General features: G+C 46.0%; 1 protein-coding gene across 3 annotated transcripts in view; it reads right to left on the reverse strand.

Moving 5' to 3' along the window:
- Positions 1-1,615: 1,615 nt before the first annotated feature.
- BFAR (bifunctional apoptosis regulator) overlaps positions 1,616-23,807 on the reverse strand; it is a 37,990-nt gene continuing 15,798 nt past the window's right edge. The window contains exons 3-8 of one of the 3 annotated variants that reach the window (XM_054454913.2): positions 22,548-22,752; positions 21,166-21,335; positions 15,968-16,112; positions 9,097-9,270; positions 6,068-6,270; positions 1,616-3,521 (exon numbers count right to left, since the gene is read on the reverse strand). In XM_054454913.2, coding sequence (XP_054310888.1) covers positions 3,329-3,521; positions 6,068-6,270; positions 9,097-9,270; positions 15,968-16,112; positions 21,166-21,335; positions 22,548-22,752 — 1,090 coding nt within the window. In that variant the 3' untranslated portion in view covers positions 1,616-3,328. The remainder of the gene's footprint in view (positions 3,522-6,067; positions 6,271-9,096; positions 9,271-15,967; positions 16,113-21,165; positions 21,336-22,547; positions 22,753-23,807) is intronic. The other 2 variants (XM_054454915.2, XM_054454914.2) reach the window with 2 other exon arrangements.

A 23,807-nucleotide genomic window follows, 5' to 3' on the forward strand; every position in this document is an offset into this window, starting at 1 on the left:
GCCCACTTCAGCCTCTCAAAGTGTTAGGATTACAGGTGCGAGCCACCACACCCAGCCAGGTCTGAGTGTTTTATTTTTATTTTGCATTTTTCAGAGACAGAGTCTCACTGTGTCGCCCAGGCTGGAGTGCAGTGGGGCAATCTCGGCTCACTGCAACCTTTGCCTCCTGCGTTCAAGCGATTCTCCTGCCTCAGCCTTCCGAGTAGTTGGGATTACAGGTACTGCCACCACACCCAGCTAATTTTTTGTATTTTTTCCCCCTGAGACGGAGTCCTGCCCTGTCGCCCAGAGCTGGAGTGCAATGGTGTGATATCGGCTCACTGCAACCCCCACCTCCTGGGTTCAAGCAATTCTCCTTCCTCAGCCTCCCAAGTAGCTGGGATTACAGGCACACGCCACCACACCTGGCTAATTTTTGTATTTTTAGTAGAGATGGGGTTTCACCGTGTTGGCCAGGCTGGTCTCGAACTCCTGACCTTGTGATCCACCCCGCCTTGGCCTCCCAAAGTGCTGGGATTACAGGTGTGAGCCACTGTGCCTTGCCAATTTTTTGTATTTTTAGTAGAGATAGGGTTTCACCATGTTGGTCAGGGTGGTCTTGAACTCCTGACCTCAGATAATCTGCCCACCTCAGCCTCCCAAAGTGCTAGGATTATAGGCATGAGCCACTGCGTCCAGCCTGGACTATTTTAGACACCCCCTTTAGATGTACCCATCCTGCTATGATTGGTAAGAAGCGGTAGAGGCAGCCTGTGGCCCCTCATCTGAGTGTGCCCGTCCCTCCTGCTGGTGATAAGGAGTAAGATCCTGCCCAGCCTGTTTGCTCTAGGCCATGGCTTTGCCCCAGTCCCTGAGCAAATCTGGGTATTACTCATCTTTGAAGCAGGGTGTGGGAGCAGGTGGGGACAATGTGAGAGGCCATGGGGTGGAGGTGAGTGGCCCAGGCCCAGCTCTGCCAAAGCCAGCCAGCACCAACTTGGTGACTTTTGCCAGCCAGCCTCCATATTCACCTGTAAAGGATACTGGCAACCCCTGGGTGGCATGAGACCAGGGATATGCAAACACTGCCATGTGAGTGTCCATGGGAGGTCACAAGCATTAAATAGGTAAAGTCAAGCAACCCTGGGGCTTGATGTGCAAACACAAGCAGGAAAAACCCCATTTTCCCTTAGGGTGGCTCCTTGGCTCAGTATCTGCGTCAGGCTGGGGGATTTAAGCATGACTAGATTGACTAGATGATTTTTTTTTTTTTTTTTTTTGAGATGGAATCTTGCTCAGTCACCCAGATGGAGTTCAGTGGCATGATCTTGGCTCAATGCAACTTCTGCCTCCCGGGTTCAAGTGATTCTCTTGCCTCAGCCTCCCAAGTAGCTGGGACTACAGGTGCGCACCACCGGGCCTGGCTAATTTTTGTATTTTCAGTGGAGACAGGGTTTCACCATGTTCGTCAGGCTGGTCTCGAACTCCTGACCTCAAGTGATCCATCTGCCTTGGCCTCCCAAAGTGCCGGGCTTATAGGCGCGAACCACCAAGCTCGGCCCATGGCTAGAAGATTCTATCCGGCAATGCAGAAGTTTTGTGTTTTCTAGACAATTGCTTTTTCTCTACATATAGGTTTTATCTGTATAAAAATCTTTATTTTTATTTCAAGTAATTTATTCAAACTTCCAGATGCAACTTTTGAGTAAAATCTTCACTCAAAGATACAAAGGGTTAATGAATGGTTCATGGAGTCACAAGAGAATATTTTGGATGTAGGCCTATTTCTGCAAGGCCAGTCTTCCGAGATGACATTTCACATCTGCTGTGTTCACACTGGAAGGAAATAAAGGCCATAGTTCACTTCATTCCGCATTTATAACTAGAGCACTTGGTGTAATTATACCTGCTGTATTATACATCAGGATAGGACAATAAAGATTATATCTGTGAGGTCAATTTACAAAATATTTCCTTGAACAAAACGACTATCCTGGAATTTATTTTACAGATGATTTTTTTTTTTTTTTTTTTTTTTAAGACAGAGTCTCGGCCGGGCGCGGTGGCTCACGCCTGTAATCCCAGCACTTTGGGAGGCCGAGACGGGTGGATCACGAGGTCAGGAGATCGAGACCATCTTGGCTAACACCGTGAAACCCCATTTCTACTAAAAATACAAAAAATTAGCCGGGCGTGTTGGCAGGCGCCTGTAGTCCCAGCTACTCGGGAGGCTGAGGCAGGAGAATGGCATGAACCCAGGAGGAGGAGCTTGCAGTGAGCTGAGATCGCGCCACTGCACTCCAACCTGGGGGACACGGCGAGACTCCAAAAAAAAAAAAAAAAAAAGAGTTTTCCTCTGTCACCCAGGTTGAAGTGCAGTGGTGCAGTCTCCCTCCCTGCAACCTCCGCCTCCCGGGTTCAGGCGATTTCCAATTCCAAGTAGCTGGGATTACAGGTGTGTGCCACCACACTTGGCTAATTTTTGTATTTTTAGTAGAGACAAGGTTTCACCATGTTGGCCAAGCTGGTCTCGAAGTCCTGGCCTCAAGTGATCTGCCTGCCTCACCCTCCCAAAGTGCTGGGATTACAGGGGTGAGGCATCACCAAAACAATTTTAAATAACATGGAGGCCACTCAATCTAATGGGAACTGCCTGACATCCCTCTCAATCTCTCCATTCAGAGAAAGAGATCCAGACCTTCAATGATTTCCATAAAGCAAAACAAAAGCCCAGTGACTACAAGTCTAACCATCATTCTAGGCTCAAACTGAATCCTTTGAGTTTTACTCTGAATCCTAGCAACTCTTCAATAAGACAGAATTGTTGATTGAATTTTGGGTTTTCTTCGGTATTTTGTATGTGCAACTCCCTATGCCTATGACAGAATCTTATCCTTGTTTCCCTAAACTTGACTTAGAGGACAGGCCAGGCCCCAGTAAGCCTGGTCTCAGGCTCTGAGATCTGGGATCTTCTGTCAGTCACTGAGGTTGGGGAGGGGACTGATGTGTTGCCCTTCTGATGTCACCCACACCATGTCCACTGAGGACCCTGAGTCTTGCCAGCCATTGGGGACTGAGCCTCCTAGTCCCTGTGAGGAAGGTGGCTGGGTGGGAAGGGCTGCTGCTGTGTCAGCCAAACAGACAATCCTCCCTGCGCGGATGTCAGTCCTTGCTTGTGCCACCCACAGGCCGAGGGGGAGAGGATATGGTTGGAGCATTTGACATACAAAGCAGCACCTTGTTTTACTGGGGGTAGAAAACAGGAAGTCCGCTCCCTGCCTCACCCCTCTTAAGCATCAAAGCTCAGACGTCAGCGGGACTTGAAGAGTCTCAGCCTGGGCAGTGCCAGTCACAACACCTGGGTTTCCAGCCGCCGGAGTTCCTTGACCACAAGATCAATGTTAATAATTGGGTTAAAGTACAGGGCCCAGTAAAACAAACAGTTGCAAACAAACTGAGGGATGAGGGGCCAGAACATGGCCACAAAAAGTCCCTGCGTTGATACTTTCCAGAAATGGCTCCACATCCTCTGAGGCACGGTCCTGAAACAAGAAGAGAAGAGGCTGAATCGGAAGCGCTTCTCATGACCACGCCCAGGAGTCCGCACCCTGGGCCTTTTCTGGGTGCCGGGAAGAGCATGGCTGCCCGTGCTGAATGTCCTTGTCTTCTGTCCCCGGTGCCTGAGACCTCTGCCTACTCAACCCATCTTTTAACTCTCAAGGACATGACCTAGAGGGAGTTTGTTTGCCCCTACACCGGGCAAGGCCTCCCTGTGACAGCCTCAACTTCACCTGCTTCATCACTTTGTTACATTTACATAATTTTTTTTTCTTTTGAGAGAGGGTCTCATTCCTTTGTCCAGCCTGGGAGTGCAGTGGTGCAAATGTGGCTCAACTGCAGCCTTGACCTCCAGGTCTCAAGTGATCCTCCTGAGTAGCTGGGACCACAGGCACACATCACCAAATCTGGCTAATTTTTTTTTTTTTTTTTTAGTAGGGACAAGGTCTCGCTATGTTACCCAGGCTGGTCTCAAACACCTGGACTCAGGTGATCCTCCACCTCAACCTCCTGAGTAGCTGGGACTACAGGTGTGCACCACCAGGCCCAGTTAATTTTTTGTATTTTTAGAGACAGGTTTTGCCACATTGCCCAGGCTGCACTTGAACTCCTGGCCTCAAGCAATCCTCTCGCCTCCCAAAGTGCTGGGATTACCGGCATGAGCCAAGGTGCCTGGCCATCTATTTTTTAACGTACATATTTTCTTTGCTAGGCTGTAGGGCCTCACAGTATAGACTGTCTTCTTTACCAAAAGATCTGCCATGCCCAACAGAGAACCAGGAGTACAGTAGGGGCATAAATATGCATATTGTATATAAATAAGTGAGTTTGTTAAATGGAAAGAAATGAGGGAGATTCTTTTTTATCTTTACCTAGTGAGTCACCATTGGAAAGGTGAGGGAGATTGTTGGGTTCTCAGAACGATTCATAAGGCTGCCAGTCAGAATGTCAAGGTAAAAGGCTGCAAGGGTGGCAGTGTTACTTCTGCCTGTCCCTTTCTTCTGGAAATAGCTTCTAAGTTTTTGGGGGTTTTTTGAGATGGAGTCTCGCTTTGTCGCCCAGGGTGGAGTGCAATGGCGCAATCTTGGCTCACTGCAACCTCCAATTCCCTGGGTTCAAGCGATCCTCCTGCCTCAGCCTCCAGAGTAGCTGGGATTACAGGCACCCACCACCACGCCTGGCTAATTTTTGTATTTTTGGTAGAGATGAGGTTTCACTATGTTGGCCAGGCTGGTCTCGAACTCCTGACCTCAGGTGATCCACCTGCCTTGGCCTCCCAAAGTGCTAGGATTACAGGCATGAGCCACTGCACCCGACAACAGCCTCTAAGTTTTGGGGATTCTCTCTCCTTTGTTCTTTTCCATGTGGTCTGGGTAGGGCTGAAACCAGCCTCTGGTTGTGGGGTGAGCTCATGCCCCAAGCCTGGGTCCATCAGAACAAAGGCATGTGAGCCCTGAGACCTTTTCCAGTGCCACAGGGAAGGAAGTGCTTTCTTTCTGGAGGTTTGTTAAGCTGCACAGATCAAAGTCTGGAGTGGAGAAGCCAAGAGCCCCCACATGAAGAGAGCTGCCTGAGGCAGAAAACACAAGAACAGTGCTGTGAGGGACAGAGAAAGAGTCAGTCCTGGTGACAGCGTTTGGGTCTCAGGGTTCAGTTATGCTTGAAGCCTAAGTTATTATTATCCTAGTTGGTTACAGATCAGGATTAGAACTCATGCCTACAGAATTTCCCATGAGATCTCTTTATGCTCTACCTTACTGCATTTTCTATAAAGCACCCTGTGGAGGCCAAAGCCACTCTATATTGGATGCTAATCCGCCATGTTGACTTCTCACTAACTCTGGTTTGGGGGAAGCCTCTAAGATCTCTGGTTTATCTAATGTTTCTTGTGTAAGAGCACGTACATCATGTAAATCCTGCCCCTTGGTGAAACAGCCTTGATGTTCTCTTACTTACCATAAATCCTGACCCTAAGCAATTGTTCTGCACATCCTTTCTGAAGCATGTATGCCCGTTCCCTATGTATACAAGCCCTGAGTCTGGGGATCCACCATCTTGTCTTGCTACCATCCAAGACACAGATAGGGCTTCTGTTTGCAAGGCCTTATTAAATGTTTCTTTCTGAGAAACTGAATTTGCCAGCTTCTTCCTTCAGCCCCTCAGCTTCCTCTGATTTAGGGGATAGGTTTGCACAGGCCTGCCTACCTTAAAACAGACCCTTTTCTATTCAGTTGCTTATTCCTTGATTATTACAATCCTTTGACCCCCTCCCCCTGAAATTAAATGGTATATTATTGCATAGAGATAAGACATAGAGGAAAATACTTTTAACAATGAGCACCACAACCCCCACCCCCAAAACACAGGTAATTGTCCTATTCACTGCTTAAGCTAGGTTTCTCAAAGCAGAGTCTGAAGGGTCTGGGTGGACGGAGGATTTATTTCAAGTGTGAGAAATAAAAGAGGATCTTTCTCTCACTTGGTATTTCTTTCCCATCCCCTGTTGTGACAACCATTAAAATATACTTACTTCAGTTCACTTCTCGACCAGATTCTCCAAAAGGAGAATAATTCCAGAACTGAGAGTAACATAGCATTGATGATGAGAAACCGTGATGTCCAGTAATGGACCTCCAACCAGTCCCAAGCAAACTCGGCAATCAGCTGGTATGGAAGGAAGGAGTATTTGACCAGGAACTCTCTCCACTGCTTCCACGTAGGCTCCTTAAGATCCTTAAAAAATAACACACAGACACAAAAAGTCATGAGGACTGACTTTTACACAAAATATTGTGATGATCAGGCTAGGCACGGTGGCTCACACCTGTAATCCCACCACTTTGGGAGGCCTAAGTGGGCGGATCACCTGAGGTCAGGAGTTCAAGACCAGGCTGGCTAACATGGTGAAAACCCCACCTCTACTAAAAAAATTCAAAAATTGGCCAGACGTGGTGGTGTGTGCCTGTAATCCCAACTACTCTAGAGGCTGAGGCAAGATAATCACTTGAACCCGGGACGTGGAGGTTGCAGTGAGTTGAGATTGCACCACTGCACTCCACCCTGAGTGACAGGGGGAGACTCTGTCTCAAAAAAAATTGTGATGATCACAGTGAGTTCTACATTGATTACCACACACACACACATCCAACAATCTAAAATGAAATTTCCATCCATCAACTCATCTTGTAATAGTTTGTTTTTTTTTTTTTTTTTGAGACGGAGTCTTGATCTGTTACCCAGGCTGGAATGCAGTGGTGCTATCTCGGCTCACTGCAGCCTCCACCTCCTGGGTTCAAGTGATTCTCCTGTCTCAGCCTCCTGAGTATGTTCTCGTACTTACCATAAATCCTGACCCTAAGCAATTGTTCTGCACATCCCTTCTGAAGCATGTATGCCCCTTCCCTATGTATACAAGCCCTGAGTCTGGGGATCCACTATCTTGTCTTGCTACCATCCAAGACACAGACAGGGCTTCTGGGATTAAAGGTGTACACCACCACGCCCGGCTAATTTTTGTATTTTTAGTAGAGACGAGGTTTTGCCATGTTGGCCAGGCTGGTCTTGAAACTCCTGACCTCAGGTGATTTGCCCGCCTCTGCCTCCCAAAGTGCTTGGATTACAGGTGTGAACCACCGCACCTGGCCATAATTAATCTCAAATTAAGTAAATGTTAGCAAAAAAGTTGAAATGAAATGCTTGTCATATAATTGTGGAAGTTCAGCAAAAAGAAAAAAAAAAGCATGAATTATGAATACATTGAAATAAATTTAAATTAACCAGTGTTTTATTCTCCCATCACTGCACAGGTAGCTTGAACCATTTCCTAAATTCAACATTGGCTATAGTAGAATAATGGTAGTTTCTGGGAAAATTACAAACACTCCCTCCTCCCTCCAAAAAAAGGTAATTTTTTTTGTGGTGGCAGGAGGAGAAGCTTTTTAATTACACATATTAGTAGATAAAAAATTAGCCTGATGATGGCCGGGAGCAGTGGCTCACGCCCGTAATCCCAGCACTTTGGAAGGCCGAGGCGGGCGGATTACGAGGTCAGGAGATCAAGACCATCCTGGCTAACACAGTGAAACCCCATCTCTACTAAAAACACAAAAAATTAGCCGGGTGTGGTGGCAGGTACCTGTAGTCCCAGCTACTCAGGAGGCTGAGGCAGGAGAATGGCATGAACCCGGGAGGTGGAGGTTGCAGTGAGTCAAGATTGCGCCACTGCACTCCAGCCTGGGTGACAGAGCAAGACTCTGTCTCAAAAAAAAAAAAAAAAAAAAAAAATTAGCCTGATGAACAGGCAGAGGCTGTTGGAGTTCGTTAAAATTGAAGGGTTGGGTGCCAGGTGTAGTGGCTCACGCCTATAATCTCAACACTTTGGGAGGGCAAGGTGGGAGTAAGGGAGGAGACCACCCCTCATGTTGTCTTATGCCCAATTTCTGCCTCCAAAGAAAGAAGAAGTAAAAACTAAAAGGCAGAAATGAAATCCACAGGCAGACAGCCCGGCGCTGCGTCCTGGGCCTGGTAGTTAAAGATCGATCCCTGACCTAACCGGTTATGTTATCTATAGATTCCAGACATTGTATGGAAAAGCACTGTAAAAATCCCTGTTGTATTCTCTTCCATTCTGATTACCGGCGCATGCAGCCCCCAGTGACGTATCCCACTGCTTGCTTAATCGATCCCGACCCTCTCACGTGGACTCCCTTAGAGCTGTGAGCCCTTAAAAGGGACAGGAATTGCTCACTCGGGGAGCTCGGCTCTTGAGACAGGAGTCTTGCCGATGCTCCAGGCCAAATAAACCCCTTCCTTCTTTAACTCGGTGTCTGAGGGGTTGTGTCTGCAGCTCTTCCTGCTACAGGAGGATGGTTTGAATTCAGGAGTTCAAGACCAGGCTGCGCAACATGGTGAAACCCTGTCTCTGCAAAAAATGCAACAATTAGCTGGGTGGTGGTGCTCGCCTGTAGTCCCAGCTACTTGGGAGGCTGAGGTGTGAGGATCACTTGAGCCCAGGAGGTCGAGGCTGCAGTGAGCTATGATTGTGCCACTGCACTCCAGCCTGGGAGAAAGGGTGAGACCCCATCTCAAACATTAAATCAATAAATAAAATTAAAGGTCAGGGTCTCTGCACAGCCAGTCTGGTGAGGTAAACAGCAAGTGGAGACTGGGTAATTAGGGGAGGAATGTGCAAGGGAGCTGATTAGCAGGCTTCAGACTATATTCAAGGCTGAAACCAGTTAGCCAGCACTTGATTGTAGTATTTACAAGGGTCTTTGGGGGAAAAAAAGGATCTCTGGAGATTTCAAAATTCTGTTTTTATTATTTATGGGTGTGGATTATACTTGATGATTCCTCTATGCATGTGACTTGATATGAACAGGTCAGAAGGACTGGCCCCAAGAGAAGCAAAGCAAAGGATATTACTCTCAAATGACCTATCAGACATTCTGAAGGAGTTCATGGGTCAAACTGAAGACACATGGCACCCATGGTGGGTAGCAATCTCTGCAAATAACTTGACCGTGGAATAACTTTATTCCAGGCACTGTGCAGACCTACCAGAAGCTTGGTGACAATGTCCTCCCCAGAGCTGTCTTCTTGCAGAGGGCAGATGGTGTGGATGAAAGGTAGGAAGGTGTCGGTGTAGTCAAACAGGTACAGGTAGAGCAGACTCAGCCTGGGGGAGCTCTTGAGGGCGTATAGCAGGAACAAGGACCTGCCTGGGTTCACAGCCTGCAGAGGAGAAGAGTACAGGGCCACATTACAACCATGGTGGCCAGCTACCCACCCACGCTCCTTCCCATCTCTCACTTGTTGCCATCAGCCTTTTTGCATGGTACACACAATGCATGAATAAATGAATGGCAGAAGAGGCCAAGTGATCCACATTTTGGGTTACATTGTATAAAGATCCGATCTTGGTGGAGCATGGTGGCTCACGCCTGTAAATCCCAACACTTGGGGAGGCTGAGGTGGACGGATCACTTGAGGTTAGGGGTTTGAGACCAGCCTGGCCAACATGGTGAAATGCTGTCTGTACTACAAATACAAAAATTAGCTGGGCGTGGTGGCGCATGCCCTGTAGTCCCAGCTACTCAGGAGGCTGAGGCTGCAGAATCGCTTGAACCCGGGAGGTGGAGGTTGCAGTGTGCCGAGATCACACCTCTGCACTCCAGCCTATGCAATAGAGTGAGATTCCAGCTCAAAAAAAAAAAAAGATCCAATCTCTAGCTATAGCTGTGGGGAAGGGTGAAAAGCATACTCTTGCACCCTGCTTGCAGAATATAGCCTTTTTAAAAAGCTATTTTGAAAAAGGTATCAAATAGTCTTAAAATTGTTTAATTCAATCAGTCTGTAAGTAGGCACCACTTAATGCAAATAATCTGAAATACAGACTTTATATACAAGATGTTTAGTACTGCACTGAGTATAACAGTGAAACCAGTGAAATCTATGGTTACAGCAGATACTTAACATGGAATTCACATAGCCATTTTCATTTTCTTCAGTTTTTTAAATCAAATTTTACTACAGTGAATGTTTACTTCCTTATTATAAAAGTAACTGAATAGATGATTCAGGGTAAGCGCGGTGGCTCATGCCTGTAATCCTAACACTTTGGGAGGCAAGAGGGTTGCTTGAGGCCAGGAGTTCAAGACCAGCCTGAGCAACAAAGCAAGACCCAGTCTCTTAATTTTTTTATTTTTTTGAGACAGTCTTGCTCTGTCGCCCAGGCTGGAGTGCAGTGGTGCATTTTTGGCTCACTGCAACATCTACCTCCCAGGTTGAAGCAATTCTCCTGCCTCAGCCTCCCAAGTAGTTGGGATTACAAGTGAGTAATGCCACGCCTGGCTAATTTTTGTATTTTCAGTAGACACTGGGTTTCACTATGTTGGCCAGGCTGGTCTCGAACTCCTGAACTCAGGTGATCCACCTGCCTCGGTCTCCCAAAGTGCTGGGATTACAGGTGTGAGCCACCACGCCTGGCCCAAGACCTCGTTTCTTTAAAAAAAAAAAAAAAAAAAAAAGGCTGGGTGCGGTGGCTCACACCTGTAATCCCAGCACTTTGGAAGGCCAAGGCGGGTGGATCACCTGAGGTCAGGAGTTCGAGACCAGCCTGACCAATATGATGAAACCCTGTCTCTACTAAAAATACAAAAATTAGCTAGGCTTGGTGGCATGCGCCTGTAATCCCACCTACTCGAGAGGCTGAGACAGGACAATCGCTTGAACCCAGGAGGCAGAGGTTGCAGTGAGCCGAGATCTTGCCATTGAAATCCAGCCTGGGCAACAAGGGCAAAACTCCATCTCAAAAAAAAAAAAGATTCAATTTATTTGATTCTTAGTAGCATCAAAATAAAATAAACAGTTTACCACAGAAGATATAAGGATGGCAAATAAGCATGTGAATGCAAATTAAATGAGAAATGCAAATCAAATCCCCAGTGTCCAGTGGAGATCACTGCATCCTTGGAATTGGGAGGGCTGGGAGGGAGGGCTTAACAGGGGCAGGAGGAAACTTCTGGGAGTGATGGAGATGTTCCCCATCTTCATCGTGTGATGGTTTCATGGGTGTGCATATGTCAAAACTTATCACATCATACACTTTAAGTAGGTGTATATCAATTTTACCTCAATAAAAACTGTTAAAACATTCAACTTACCTGATGCTATGAATAACTTACTGTTAGATTTTTAAAAAGTGTGATGATGATTGCATTTTTAAAAAGATTCTTTCTCTTTAGAAACGTATACTATAGAGGCCAGGCGTGGTGGCTCACGCCTGTAATCCCAGCACTTTGGGAGGCTGAGGCAGGCAGATCACCTGAGGTCAGGAGTTCGAGACCAGCCTGGCTAAAATGGTGAAATCCCGTCTCTACTAAAAATACAAAAAATTAGCCAGGCATGGTGGTGGGTGCCTGTAGTCCCAGCTACTCGGGAGGCTGAGGCAGGAGAATGGTGTGAACCCAGGAGGTGGAGCTTGCAGTGAGTGGAGATCGCGCCACTGCACTCCAGCCTGGGCGACAGAGTGAGACTCCATCTCAAAAAAAAAAAAAAAAAAGTATACTATAGAGGCCGTACACGGTGGCTCATGCCCATAATCCCAGCACTTTGGGAGGCTGACACAGGCAGATCGCCTGAGGTCAGGAGTTCGAGACCAGCCTGACCAACATGATGAAACCCTGTCTCAACTAAAAATACAAAAAAAATTAGCCAGTGTGGTGGTGGGCACCTGTAGTCCCAGCTACTTGGGAGGCTGAGGCAGGAGAATCACTTGAACCTGGGAGGTGGAGGTTGCAGTGAGCCAAGATCGTGCCACTGCACTCCATCCTGGAGACAGAGCGAGACTCTGTCTCAAAAAAAAAAAAAAAAAAAAAAATTGCATACTACAGGCTGGGCATGGTGGCTCACGCCTATAATCCCAGCATTTTGGGAGGCTGAGGCAGGTGGATCACCTGAGATCAGCAGTTTGAGATCAGCCTGGCCAACATGGTGAAACCCCGTCCCTACTAAAAATACAAAAAATTAGCTGGGCATGGAGGCGCACACCTGTAGTCCCAGCTACTCAGGAGGCTGAGGCAGGGGAATCGCTTGAACCCGGGAGGCGGAGTTTGCAGTGAGCTGAGATTACGCCATTGCACTCCAGCCTGGGTGACAAGAGCAAAACTCCATCTCAAAAAAAAAAAAAAAAAAATCATAATTACTATTAATTGGTGGAGGGATGTACAATGGTGATACTGTAATTTTGTCTTTTAAAAAGTCCTTACTTTACAAGCAGGACATGGGAGTGATACAGGAGTTAAGAAGAAATTACTTAGGCAGATAGTGAGGGTAAGGGAGTCCTCATTAAGGTTTTCCATTTTTTTTTTTTTTTTTTTTTTGAGATGGAGTCTTGGTCTGCCACCCAGGCTGGAGTGCAGTGGCACGATTTCGGCTCACTGCAAGCTCCGTCTCCCCGGTTCACGGTATTTTCCTGCCTCAGCCTCCCCAGTAGCTGGGACTACAGGCGCCCACCACCACGCCCGGCTAATTTTTTTTTGTATTTTAGTAGAGATGGGGTTTCACCATGTTAGCCAGGATGGAGGTTTTCCTTTTAATGAAAAGCAGCCCCAAATCATTTTCCTTTCTAACAAACAGCAGCCTGTAAAATGGAACTGCGGACACAGATGCCGGCAGTTATGTCAATCATGTTCAAGATAGAGGCTCCATCTTTCCTTCTCTTTGTCAGACACATGTACAGTACAGTAAGGAGCAGACAAGATAGCACCAGCCAAGGGGACAGAAAGTTCCTTTGCATAATAAGATTAGGGTGGGGTGACCACCCTTCCTGTGCACTATGGAAACATCATACCTCATTGAACTAATCTGTGAGCCCTATGTAAATCAGACACCGCCTCCCCAAAACTGACTAAAAAATCCAGCGCATCTGCTGCCTGCCAGTCTTTTCCTCTTGGAAGTCCCCTCTCTCTTGCTAGAGACAAAGCTGTTTTCCTTTCTCTTACTTTTGCCTATTAAACCTCTGCTCAACTCCTCTTGTGTGTCTGTGTCCTAAATTTTCCTGGTGCAAGATGACAAACTCCAGTTCTTCACCCCAGGCAATGTAGCTGCTTCAGTAGCCTGTGCCTGTAGCCCCAGCTACTTGGGAGGTTGAGATGGGAGGATTACTTGACCAGGAATTTGAGACCAGCCTGGGCAACACAGTGAGACTCCGTTTCAAAAAAAAAAATTTTTTTTTTTTTTTAGAGATTAATGCTGAAATATTTACCTATGAAAAATATGGCAGCTTGGCTGGGCACAGTGGCTCACGCCTGTAATCCCAGCACTTTGGGAGGCTGAGGAGGGCAGATCACCTGAGGTCAGGAGTTCAAGACTAGCCTGGCCAACATAGCAAAACTCCGTCTCTACTAAAAATACAAAATTAGCTGGGCATGGTGGCACTTGCATGTATTCCTAGCTACTCTGGAGGCTGAGATATGAGAATCGCTTGAACCTGGAGGGCAGAGGTTGTAGTGAGCTAAGGTCGCACCACTGCACTCCAGTCTGGGAAACAGTGAGACTCTGTCTCAAAAAAACAAAAACAGGTCAGGCGCAGTGGCTCACACCTGTAATCCCAGCACTTTGGGAGGCTGAGGCAGGCAGATCACAAGGTCAGGAGATCCAGACTATCCTGGTTAACACAGTGAAACCTCATCTCTACCAAAAAATACAAAAGATTAGCCGGGCATGGTGGTGGGCGCCTGTAGTCCCAGCTACTTGGGAGACTGAGGCAGGAGAATGGCGTGAACCCAGTAGGCAGAGCTTGCAGTGAGCTGAGATCGTGCCACTGCACTACAGCCTGGGCGACAGAGCGAGACACCCTCTCAAAAAACAAAACAAAACAAAAACAAAAACCAAATAACACAAAAAATAACAAACATTCTATTTCAGGAGCTCCATGCACACTCTTTACAATATTTGAAACTAGTTATTAAAGTAATACATGCACATACTAAAGAAGCATTTTTTTCTTCTCTTTTTTCATTTGAGACAGTGTCTCACTCTGTCACCCAGGCTGGAGTGCAGTGGCACCATCTCAGCTCACTGCAACCTCCGCCTCCTTAGTTCAAGCAATTCTCCTGCCGTAGCATCCTGAGTAGCTGGGATTATAGGCATGCACCACCACACCTGGCTAATTTTTGTGTTTTTAGTAGAGATGGGGTTTCACCATGTTGGTCAGGCTGGTCTGGAACTCCTGGCATCAAGTGATCAGCCTGCCTTGGGCTCCCAAAGTGCTGGGATTACAGGCTTGAGCCCACGCCTAGCACAACATTCCTTATTAACACAAAGTCTTTGTCCCCTTTTCCAGTGGCTGTCTACATGGGTGTGCCTTATTTATTCAACTTGTTCCTAATGAGGGGCACTTAGGTTGTTTTCTACTCCCCGCAATTACCAACAATGCTGCAGTGAATAACTTGTTTAACGACTTTCCATTAATCAAACATTGGAGTCTCACAATGACCCTCTAAGGTTATTTACCCAGGAGGACACAGGCAAGGAGAGGCGCAGGTACTTGCTGGTGTTCCAACAGGTGGTGTGTCTTGGAGGAGCTGGCCCAGGCAGGCTAGTGCCAGGGCCTTACTTTTTTTTTTTTTCTGAAACAGGGTCTCAACTCTCTCGCCCAGGCTGGAGTGCAGTGCTTCAATCATAGTTTAGTGCAGCCTCAGCCTCGCAAATGGCTGGCATCACCACACTCAACTAATTTTTTTTGTGTTTGTACTTTTTGTAGAGATGGGGTCTTGCCATGTTACCCAGGCTAGTCTTGAACTCCTGAGCTCAAGCAATCCTCCCACCTCAGCCTTCCAAAGTACTAGCATTGTAGCTGTAAACCACCATGCCCGCCCACAGCGTTACTCTTTTTGTTTCTGTTCTTTGTTTTTTTTTTTTGAGACGGAGTCTTGCTCTGTCCCCTAGGCTGCTGTGCAGCAGTGTGATCTCGGCTACTGCAGCCTCAACCTCCCAGGTTCAAGCATTTCTCCTGCCTCCAAGGAAATGGACCTACAGGCGTGCGCCACCACACCCAGCTAATTTTTGTGATTTAAGTAGAGACGGGGTTTCACCATGTTGGCCAGGCTGGTCTCAAACTGCTGACCTCAGGTCATCCCCCCACCTTGGCCTCCCAAAGTGCTGGGATTACAGTTGTGAGCCACCGTGCCCAGCCCAGAGCCTCACTCTTGATCACCGTGCTGTGCTGCCTCCATTCCAAGTGCAAAGGAGTGAAATGCTGGCTTAAAGAGCAGATGCGGTTTAAACTGAAATGTTATTGACAAATTGTCCTCCAGTGATATTCCAACAATTCAAGGTCCCCAAAACATGTAAGTGTCTCTTTCATTATTTGTTTGTAAAACAGGCCGGGCGCGGTGGCTCACGCCTGTAATCCCAGCACTTTGGAAGGCTGAGATCAGGAGGCAGGCGGATCACCTGAGGTCAGGAGTTTGAGATCAGCCTGGCCAACATCATGAAACCATCTCTACTAGAAACATAAACATTAGCCTGGCATGGTGGCGGGTGCCTGTAATCCCAGCTGCTGGTGAGGCTGGGGCAGGAGAATCGCTTGAACCTGGGAGGTGGAGGTTGCAGTGAGCCAGAAAAAAGAAAGAAAGAAAGAAAAAATTAGCTGGGTAGGGTAATCCCAGCTACTCTGGAGGCTGAGGTAGGAGAATCACTTGAACCTGGGAGGCAGAGGTTGCACTGAGCTGAGATTGCGCCATTGCACTCCAGCCTGGGTGACAGAACAGGACTCTGTCTCAAAATAAAATAAATAAATAAATAAGTAAACAAACAGTCAAAAATAAAAAAGAAAACCCTGCAATTAAAAAAAATTAACAAAAAATAAAAATAAAAAGTAAAAAAATAATAAAAAATAACTCAAAAAAAAAATTAAGGTGTTCACCTTATATTCCCAGAGATTCTGTGGGGGCTTCACGCCTAATGCTTTGACACGTTCTAGCTCCACGAGGATGGCCCTCCTGTGGCTGCTGTTTTCTATGGTATATGGCGTCTTGGAAAATTCTTCCTCTGTCAAAGTTAAAAGCAACCTGCAGAGGGGCAGGAGGAGATTTATTTTGTGATTATATACTGGAAGCAAACTCTATACTGAGTTCCATCTTACTAATATAAATATTGTAGGCTTGAGGTATGGTGAGACATTTCACATTTAACAACATCAATAGCAGCAAATAATTGAATGCTTACTATTTACCAGTGACAATCTATAAATACTTTCATAAGTCATCACTGATCTGTATAACAATTATTCAGGGTAGGTGGCGTTATGCTGCTTTTGTAGATCAGAAAACTCGCTTTGGCTGGGTGCAGTGGCTCATGCCTATAATCCCAGCTCTTTGGGAAGCTGAGGCAGGCAGATCACTTGAAATCAGGTGTTTAACACCAGCCCAGCCAACATGGTGAAACCACGTCTCTACTAAAAGTACAAAAATTAGCGTGCACCTGTAATCCCAGCTACTTGGGAGGCTGAGGCATGAGAATTGCTTGAAACTGGGAAGTGGAGGTTGCAGTGAGCTAAGATCTCCTCACTGCCCTCCAGCCTCCAGCCCAGGTAACAGAGTGAGACTCCATCTCAAAAAAAAAAAAAAAAAAAAAAAAAGGAAAACTCACTTAGAGAAATAAGGTGACTTTCCCAAGGCATTGCTAGGTCTGTTTTGTTCTTAAGCCTTTGATCTTTCAGTTATACGCTCTGACCTCTCACATATTACTCTATTTTTAAAACTGTGTGTATGTATAGGAAAAATTAGAAGGAAATCCAATAAAACATTACAACATTAAGAATAGTTCGCGCTTTGGGAGGCCGAGGCGGGCGGATCACGAGGTCAGGAGATCGAGACCATCCTGGCTAACACGGTGAAACCCCGTCTTTATTAAAAATACAAAAAAATTAGCCAGGTGTCGTGGCGGGCGCCTATAGTCCCAGCTACTCGGGAGGCTGAGGCAGAAGAATGGCATGAACCCGGGAGGCGGAGCTTGCAGTGAGCCGAGATGGCACCGTTGCACTCCAGCCTGGGTGACAGAGCGAGACTCCGCCTCAAAAAAAAAAAAAAATAGTTCTTAGATGGGCACAGTGGCTTACACCTATAATCCCAGTGCTTTGGTAGGCTGAGGCAGAAGGATCACTTGAGCCCAGGAGTTTGAGACCAGCCTGGGCAACACAGTGAGACCCTGTCTCTCCAAAAAAAGTAGCCAGGCATGGTGGCATGCACCTGTTGTTTTAATTACTTGGGAGGCTGAGACAACAGGATTGCTTGAGCCCAGGACTTTGAGGCTGTAGTGAGCTATGATACTGCTACTGCACTCTAGCCTTGGTGACAGAAAGAGACTCTGTCTCTTGAAGAAAAAAGAGTAGTTGTTTTAAGGTAGGGATTTAATTTAATAAAAATAATTGGAGATCCCGTATCTGCTTTCCTCATCAGAAAACACAAATTCTGGCTGGGGGCGGTGGCTCATGCCTGTAATCCAGCACTTTGGGAGGCTGAGGCAGGTAGATCATCTGAGATCAGGAGTTTGAGACCAGCCTGGCCAACGTGGTGAAACCTCGTCTCTACTAAAAATACAAATTAGGCGGGCGTGGTGGTGTGCGCCTGTAATCCCAGCTACTCGGGAGGCTGAAGCAGGAGAATCGCTTGAACCCAGGAGGTGAAGGTTGCAGTGAGCCAAGATCGCGCCACTGCACTCCAGCCTGGGCAACAAGAGTGAAACTGTCTCAAAAAAATTAAAATAAAATAAAAAAACACAAGAAAACACAAATTCCCCTCCACAGTGATTCGTCATTAAAAACATCACTGTAAGCTGGCCAGAGAGCTATTAACAGGCATATGCAACTACTAGTTGAGTAGTGTAAATTGATGGTTCTTTTATGGGTAATTTGGTGATGCTTATTAAATTTGTACAGATTTACTATCTTTGGCCCAGCAATTCCAGTTCCAGGAATTTGTCCTCTAGAAAACTATGTGAAAATACATTGTATTAACTAGGTAGAAAAATTTTTATACCATAATTTTGCGGGAGGTGAATTTCTATATCAAGCTAATTAAAGTAGGAGCATGCCATTTCCTCAAAACAGAGTCAGTCAACTGTTGAAAACTGCATGGTGAGGAGGGAAAAAGTCAATGGAGTAGGAGGGGTGGCAGTCAGGCAGCCAGGCAGTGGGTGAAGTGGGTGTCTGAAACAAATGAATCAGGGAGAGAGGATGCTCTTATCACTGTGTGATGTTATATGTAACACCCTTAGGGGGTGGATATAGATGTAAATATATATATACATGTATACATACAAACACAGGTCTGTTTAGTACAACCATATTTTCAGTTTAAATTAAAAAACACATTTATATATTTATATCTGTGTAAGTACTGAAACATCTGGAAAGGTGTCTAGCAAGATAAATTGTTTTCTGAAGAGTAGGATTACAAGAGTATGTCACTTCCAATATCACATAGTTCTTTATTATTTTTTTAAAAATAAAAATATACATATGCCAGGTGTGGTGGCTCACACGTGTAATCCTAGCACTTTGGGAGGCCGAGGTGGGTGGATCACCAGAGGTCAGGAGTTTCAGACCAGCCTGGTCAACATGGCGAAACCCCATCTCTACTAAAAACACAAAAGTAGCCAAGCATGATGGCAGATGCCTATAATCCCAGCTACTCGGGAGGCTGAGGCAGGAGGATCACCCAAAACTGGGAGGCGGAGGTTGCAGGGAGCCGAAATCGCTGTCACTGCACTCCAGCCTGGGAGAGAGAGTAAGACTCCATCTCAAAAAAATAAAATAAAAATAAATATGTATTAATGTGGTGTTATATATCGGCTTTCGTCCATAGTTCCCGGCTCATAGCTGCTGTATCCCTTATTCCAATCTGTGTTAAAATGCTGGAGGCCGAGCACAGTGGTTCACGCCTATAATTCCAGCACTTTGGGAGGCCAAGGCGGGTGGATCACCTGAGGTCAGTAGTTCAACACCAGCCTGGTCAACGTGGTAAAACCCCATCTCTACTAAAAATACAAAAATTAGCCAGGCGTGGTGGTGGGCACTTGCAGCGCCAGCTACTCGGGAGGCTGAGGCAGGAGAATCGCTTGAACCCAGGAGGCGGAGGTTGCAGTGAGCCAGGATCACACCACTATACTCCAACCTGAAGGACAGAGCGAGACTCCATCTAAAAAAAAAAAAAAAGTTGGGCATGTCAGGCCTCAGTGCAAGCATCTGACCTCCTGCTCTCCTTTCACTCTAATCTTTTCCTACCTTTCTGATTGTGGGTCTTAAGAATCTTCCATGAGGAGGGTGCAGGGGCTCATGCCTATAATCACAACATTTTGGGAAGCTCAGGCGGGTGGATTGTTTGAGTCCAGGAGTTCAAGGTCAGCCTGGGTGACATGGCAAAACCCTGTCTCTATTAAAAATACAAAAATTAGCTGGGCATGGTGGCATGTGCCTGCAGTCCCAGCTACTTGGGAGGCTGAGGTAGGAGGACTCCTTGAGCCCTAGAGGCAGAGGTTGCAGTGAGTTGAGGTTGTGCCACTGCACTCCAGCCTGGGCTACAGAGTGAAACTCTGTCTGAAAAAACAAAAACAAAAACAAAATACTCAAGGGGACAGGATTCAGTGAGCTTCTGGATAGCTGAGCATGTGAGGTTCCTGGACGGGAGCGCACCCATGGAGAGCATGGAAGCTCTGTGCCCCTTCCCCCATACCTTGCCGTAAGTGTCTCTTTATCTGTATCTTTTGCAATATCCTTTATAATAAACCAGTGAAAGTACGTGTTTCCCTGAGTTCTGTGAGCTGCTCCAGCAAATTAATTGAACCCAAAGAGGGAATCATGGGAACTCCAAGTTGAAGCTGGTGGGTCAGAAATTCTGGAAGCCTGGATTTGTGACTAGAATTAGTCAGGGGCAGTCTTGGGGACAGAGCCCTCACCCTGTGGGATCTCACACTATCTCTGGGTAGACAGTGTAGGAACTGAATTAGAGGACATCCAGCTGGTGTCTGCTGCTGGATGTGTGCGGAAGAACCCCACACATTTGGTCACAAAAGTCTTCTGTGTTGATTCTTGTGATTAGAGAGAATTTTTCCTTACACAATTTGATAATCTGGAAGCAACAAAGAAATTTAAATGTCATGGACATTAAACGGTGTAGCTGCTGTGGAAAATAGTTTGACAGTTAAACATAGAGACCAAATAGAGTTACCATATGACTCAGTCATTCCACTCGAAGACGTATTGAAAATACACGTTCATGCAAGAATCTGCACATTAACGATCATAGCATCATTATTCATAATAGCCAAAAAATGGAATCAGCCCAAATGTCCATCAACCAATGAATGGATAAATAAAATATGGTATACTCTTACAGAATTATTATTCAGCCATAAAACGGAATGAAGTACTGATACATGCTATATCACGGGTAAACCTTGAAAAAGATTATGCTAAGTGAAAAAGCCAGACACAAAATAACACGCATTGTATGAATCCATTTATATCAAATGTCCAGAATAGACAAATCCATAGAGACAAAGTAGAATGGTGTTTGCCAGGGGCTTGGGGTTGGAGAGAAATGAGGATTGACTAAAGGGTAAAAGCTTTCTTTTAGGGTGATGAAAATGTTCTAAAACCAGCTGTGGTGATAATCACACTATTTGTGAACACATTAAAAACCATGGATTGTGCACTTCAAACGTGTGAATTTTATGTGGATTACATCTCTCTCTCTCTTTTTTTGAGATGGATTCTTGCCCTGTTGCCTAACCTAGGCTGGAGTGCAGTGGCATGATCTTGGCTCACTGCAACCTCCACCTCTTGGGTTCAAGTGATTCTCCTGTCTCAGCCTCCCAAATAGATGGGATTACAAGGTGTGCACTACCACGCCCGGTCAATTTTTTTTTTGTATTTTTAGTAGAGATGGGGTTTCATCGTATTGGTCAGGCTGGTCTCGAACTCCCGACCTCAAATGATCCATCCGCCTCGGCCTCCCAAAGTGCTGGGATACAGGTGTGAGCCACCGCGCCTGGCCTGGATTATATCTCAATAAAGCTGTTTTCTAAAATGTCCATGGTGTGTCAGAAGACTTTGCTCCTCACCTTCCATTTACTCGTTCAGATAAAAACCTTTCCCTGTAAAGAGAGGCCCAAGGGCCCAGCTGCTCCAGCCAGAGGACAACTTCTTCCGCCGTCCATTTGGCCACAGCCTTGTGGACCAGGAGGTCGTGTTCAGATTCCCTGCTGCTCCAGTGATAGACAAGCAGGACCACCTGGGGAAAAGTGACAGGGACTTTAAACCATGGAGAGGCAGAGATGCCAGTTTCTAAATATGTGGGTGGGAGGTGGGGAAAGGAAGAGGCTGAGCTCACAGGGAATGATGCGGAGTCCGTACACAGAAGCAGGGCAACGCCACTGCCACAGAGAACTGGGGACCACAGTTCTCCTCAGGTGCCTCTCTCTGCTGATTGCGTGGCAGTGAGGGCACACAGGCGAGAACAGGACTTATCTCAGGCACCTGGGAGCAGGTGGTGCCTTGACTCCATCAACTTGCTCAACATAACTGACTTGTGCCTTTTCTACTGGAAAAACATTTAGATTTTTTATGCACAGAACTTTAAAAGAAAATAGTCTCCATATTGGAAGTTAGTAAACTGGTAGGTTCTTAAGACTGTATTACCAAGGAAGTCCAGACGTGGTGGCTCACGCCTATAATCCCAGCACTTGGGGAGTCTGAGGCGGGCGGATCACTTGAGGTCAGGAGTTCCAGACCATCCTGGCCAACATGGTAAAACCCCATCTCTACTAATCACACAAAAATTAGCCTGTTGCGGTGGCGCATGCCTGTAATCCCAGCTACCTGGGAAGCTGAGGCAGGAGAATCACTTGAACCCGGGAGGTGGAGGTTGCAGTGAGCCGAGATCATGCCACTGCACTCTAGCCTAGGCAACAGGGCAAGACTTCATCTCAATAAAAAAAAAAAAAAAAAAAAAAAAAGAGCGAGAGATGTAATCCACATCATAAAATTCACACATTTGAAGTGCACAATCCATGGTTTTTAATGTGTTCACAAATATGTGTAATCATCACCACAGCTGGTTTTAGTTCATTTTCATCACCCTAAAAGAAAGTTTTTACCTAAATCGCACCACTGCACTCCAGCCTGGGTGACAGATCAAGAGTCCGTCTCAAAAACAAAACGAAACGAAACAAAACAAAAAAAGATTGTATTACCAAGGCAGACATGGTTTTGAATTCCAGTTCTACCACCTTTCTCCATTTACTAGGTACTATGATCTGATCTACCTGAGTAAGCAACATTCCTGAAGAAATCATAGAACCCAGCAGATTTCAATGTACGTAGTAAATTACATGGAGTCACATCATCAATTATTTAAGTGATTTCAACAGAACTGACTTCAATTGAAATCGGGGGTCGGGGGGTGAGGTGTTGGGGGCACAGAGGAACACAGTGATCGACTTACTGCCACTCCAGTTAAAGCTGTGAGCACACCGGAAAAGAATCCCCCTCCTCTCTGCTGATTCGCTGGGCCTGTGTTAGGAGCTAAAGGAATCTGATCATTCCCATATTTCTGAAAGGCTGCAAGGCTTTGGACTATGTCATTATTCTGCTGAATGTCTTCAAATCTCATTCTAATGGCATCAGGAAATAACTTTTCAATGGCATCCCTATGGAGAATATAAAAAAAAATTAAGACAGTTGTTTGACTAAATATTATGCTTAGAGGCCAAAAAAGCCCTGACAGTCAACATCTAATAATATATAGCTACCCTAGGAGAACTGACAAGAAATATATTATAGTCCTGTGGTAAAAGCAAAAAATTTGAAATAATCTATTAGGTTGTTTACCATTACTTTCTCCTTTTGTTTTTTTGAGACGGAGTCTTACTCTGTCGCCCAGGCTAGAGTGCAATGGCGCGATCTTGACTCACCGGTGCACACCACCATACCTGGATAATTTTTTTTTTGCATTTTTAGTAGAGATAGGGTTTCACTATGTTGCCCAGGCTGGTACTGAACTCCTGAGCTCAGGCAATCTGCCCACCTCGGCCTCCCAAAGTGCTAAGATTAGAGGCATGAGCCACTGCACCCAGCCTACCATTACTTTCAATGGTAAAAACCACAATTACTTGTGCACCAACCTGATAATATACATTTACTACTAGGTAAAAGGCTAAATGAAATATGGTATATTCATACAATGAAGTATCACAATTTTAAATGCATTTGCTGTATCACTAAATGTGTCAAGGTGGAGAAATTTAAAATGTATATAGTTGATTTAAAATAATAAACATGCAGAGAGCACATCAATGATGTGAGAAAATACTTGCATTTTCTATTGGCACTTTTTTTTTTTTTTTGAGACAGAGTCTTGCTCTGTCACCCAGGCTGGAGTGTAGTGTCATGATCTCAGCTTACCGCAACCTCCGCGTCCTTCAAGTGATTCTCATGTCTCAGCCTCCTGAGTAGCTGGGATTACGGGCATGCGCCATTACACCAGGCTAATTTTTGTATTTTTGGTCATGTTGGCTAGGCTGGTCTTGAATTCCTGGCCTCATAAGATCTGCCTGCCTCGGCCCTCCCAAGGTACTGGGATTACAGGCATGAGTCACCGTGCCCAGCCTGGCACATGTATGTTTAAAAGTATTTTTAAGCTGGGCGTGGTGGCTCACGCATGTAATCCCAGCACTTCGGGAGGCCGAGGTGGGCAGATCACTTA

This window comes from Pongo pygmaeus, chromosome 18, assembly GCF_028885625.2.
Source record: "Pongo pygmaeus isolate AG05252 chromosome 18, NHGRI_mPonPyg2-v2.0_pri, whole genome shotgun sequence".
Lineage (NCBI taxonomy): Eukaryota > Metazoa > Chordata > Mammalia > Primates > Hominidae > Pongo > Pongo pygmaeus.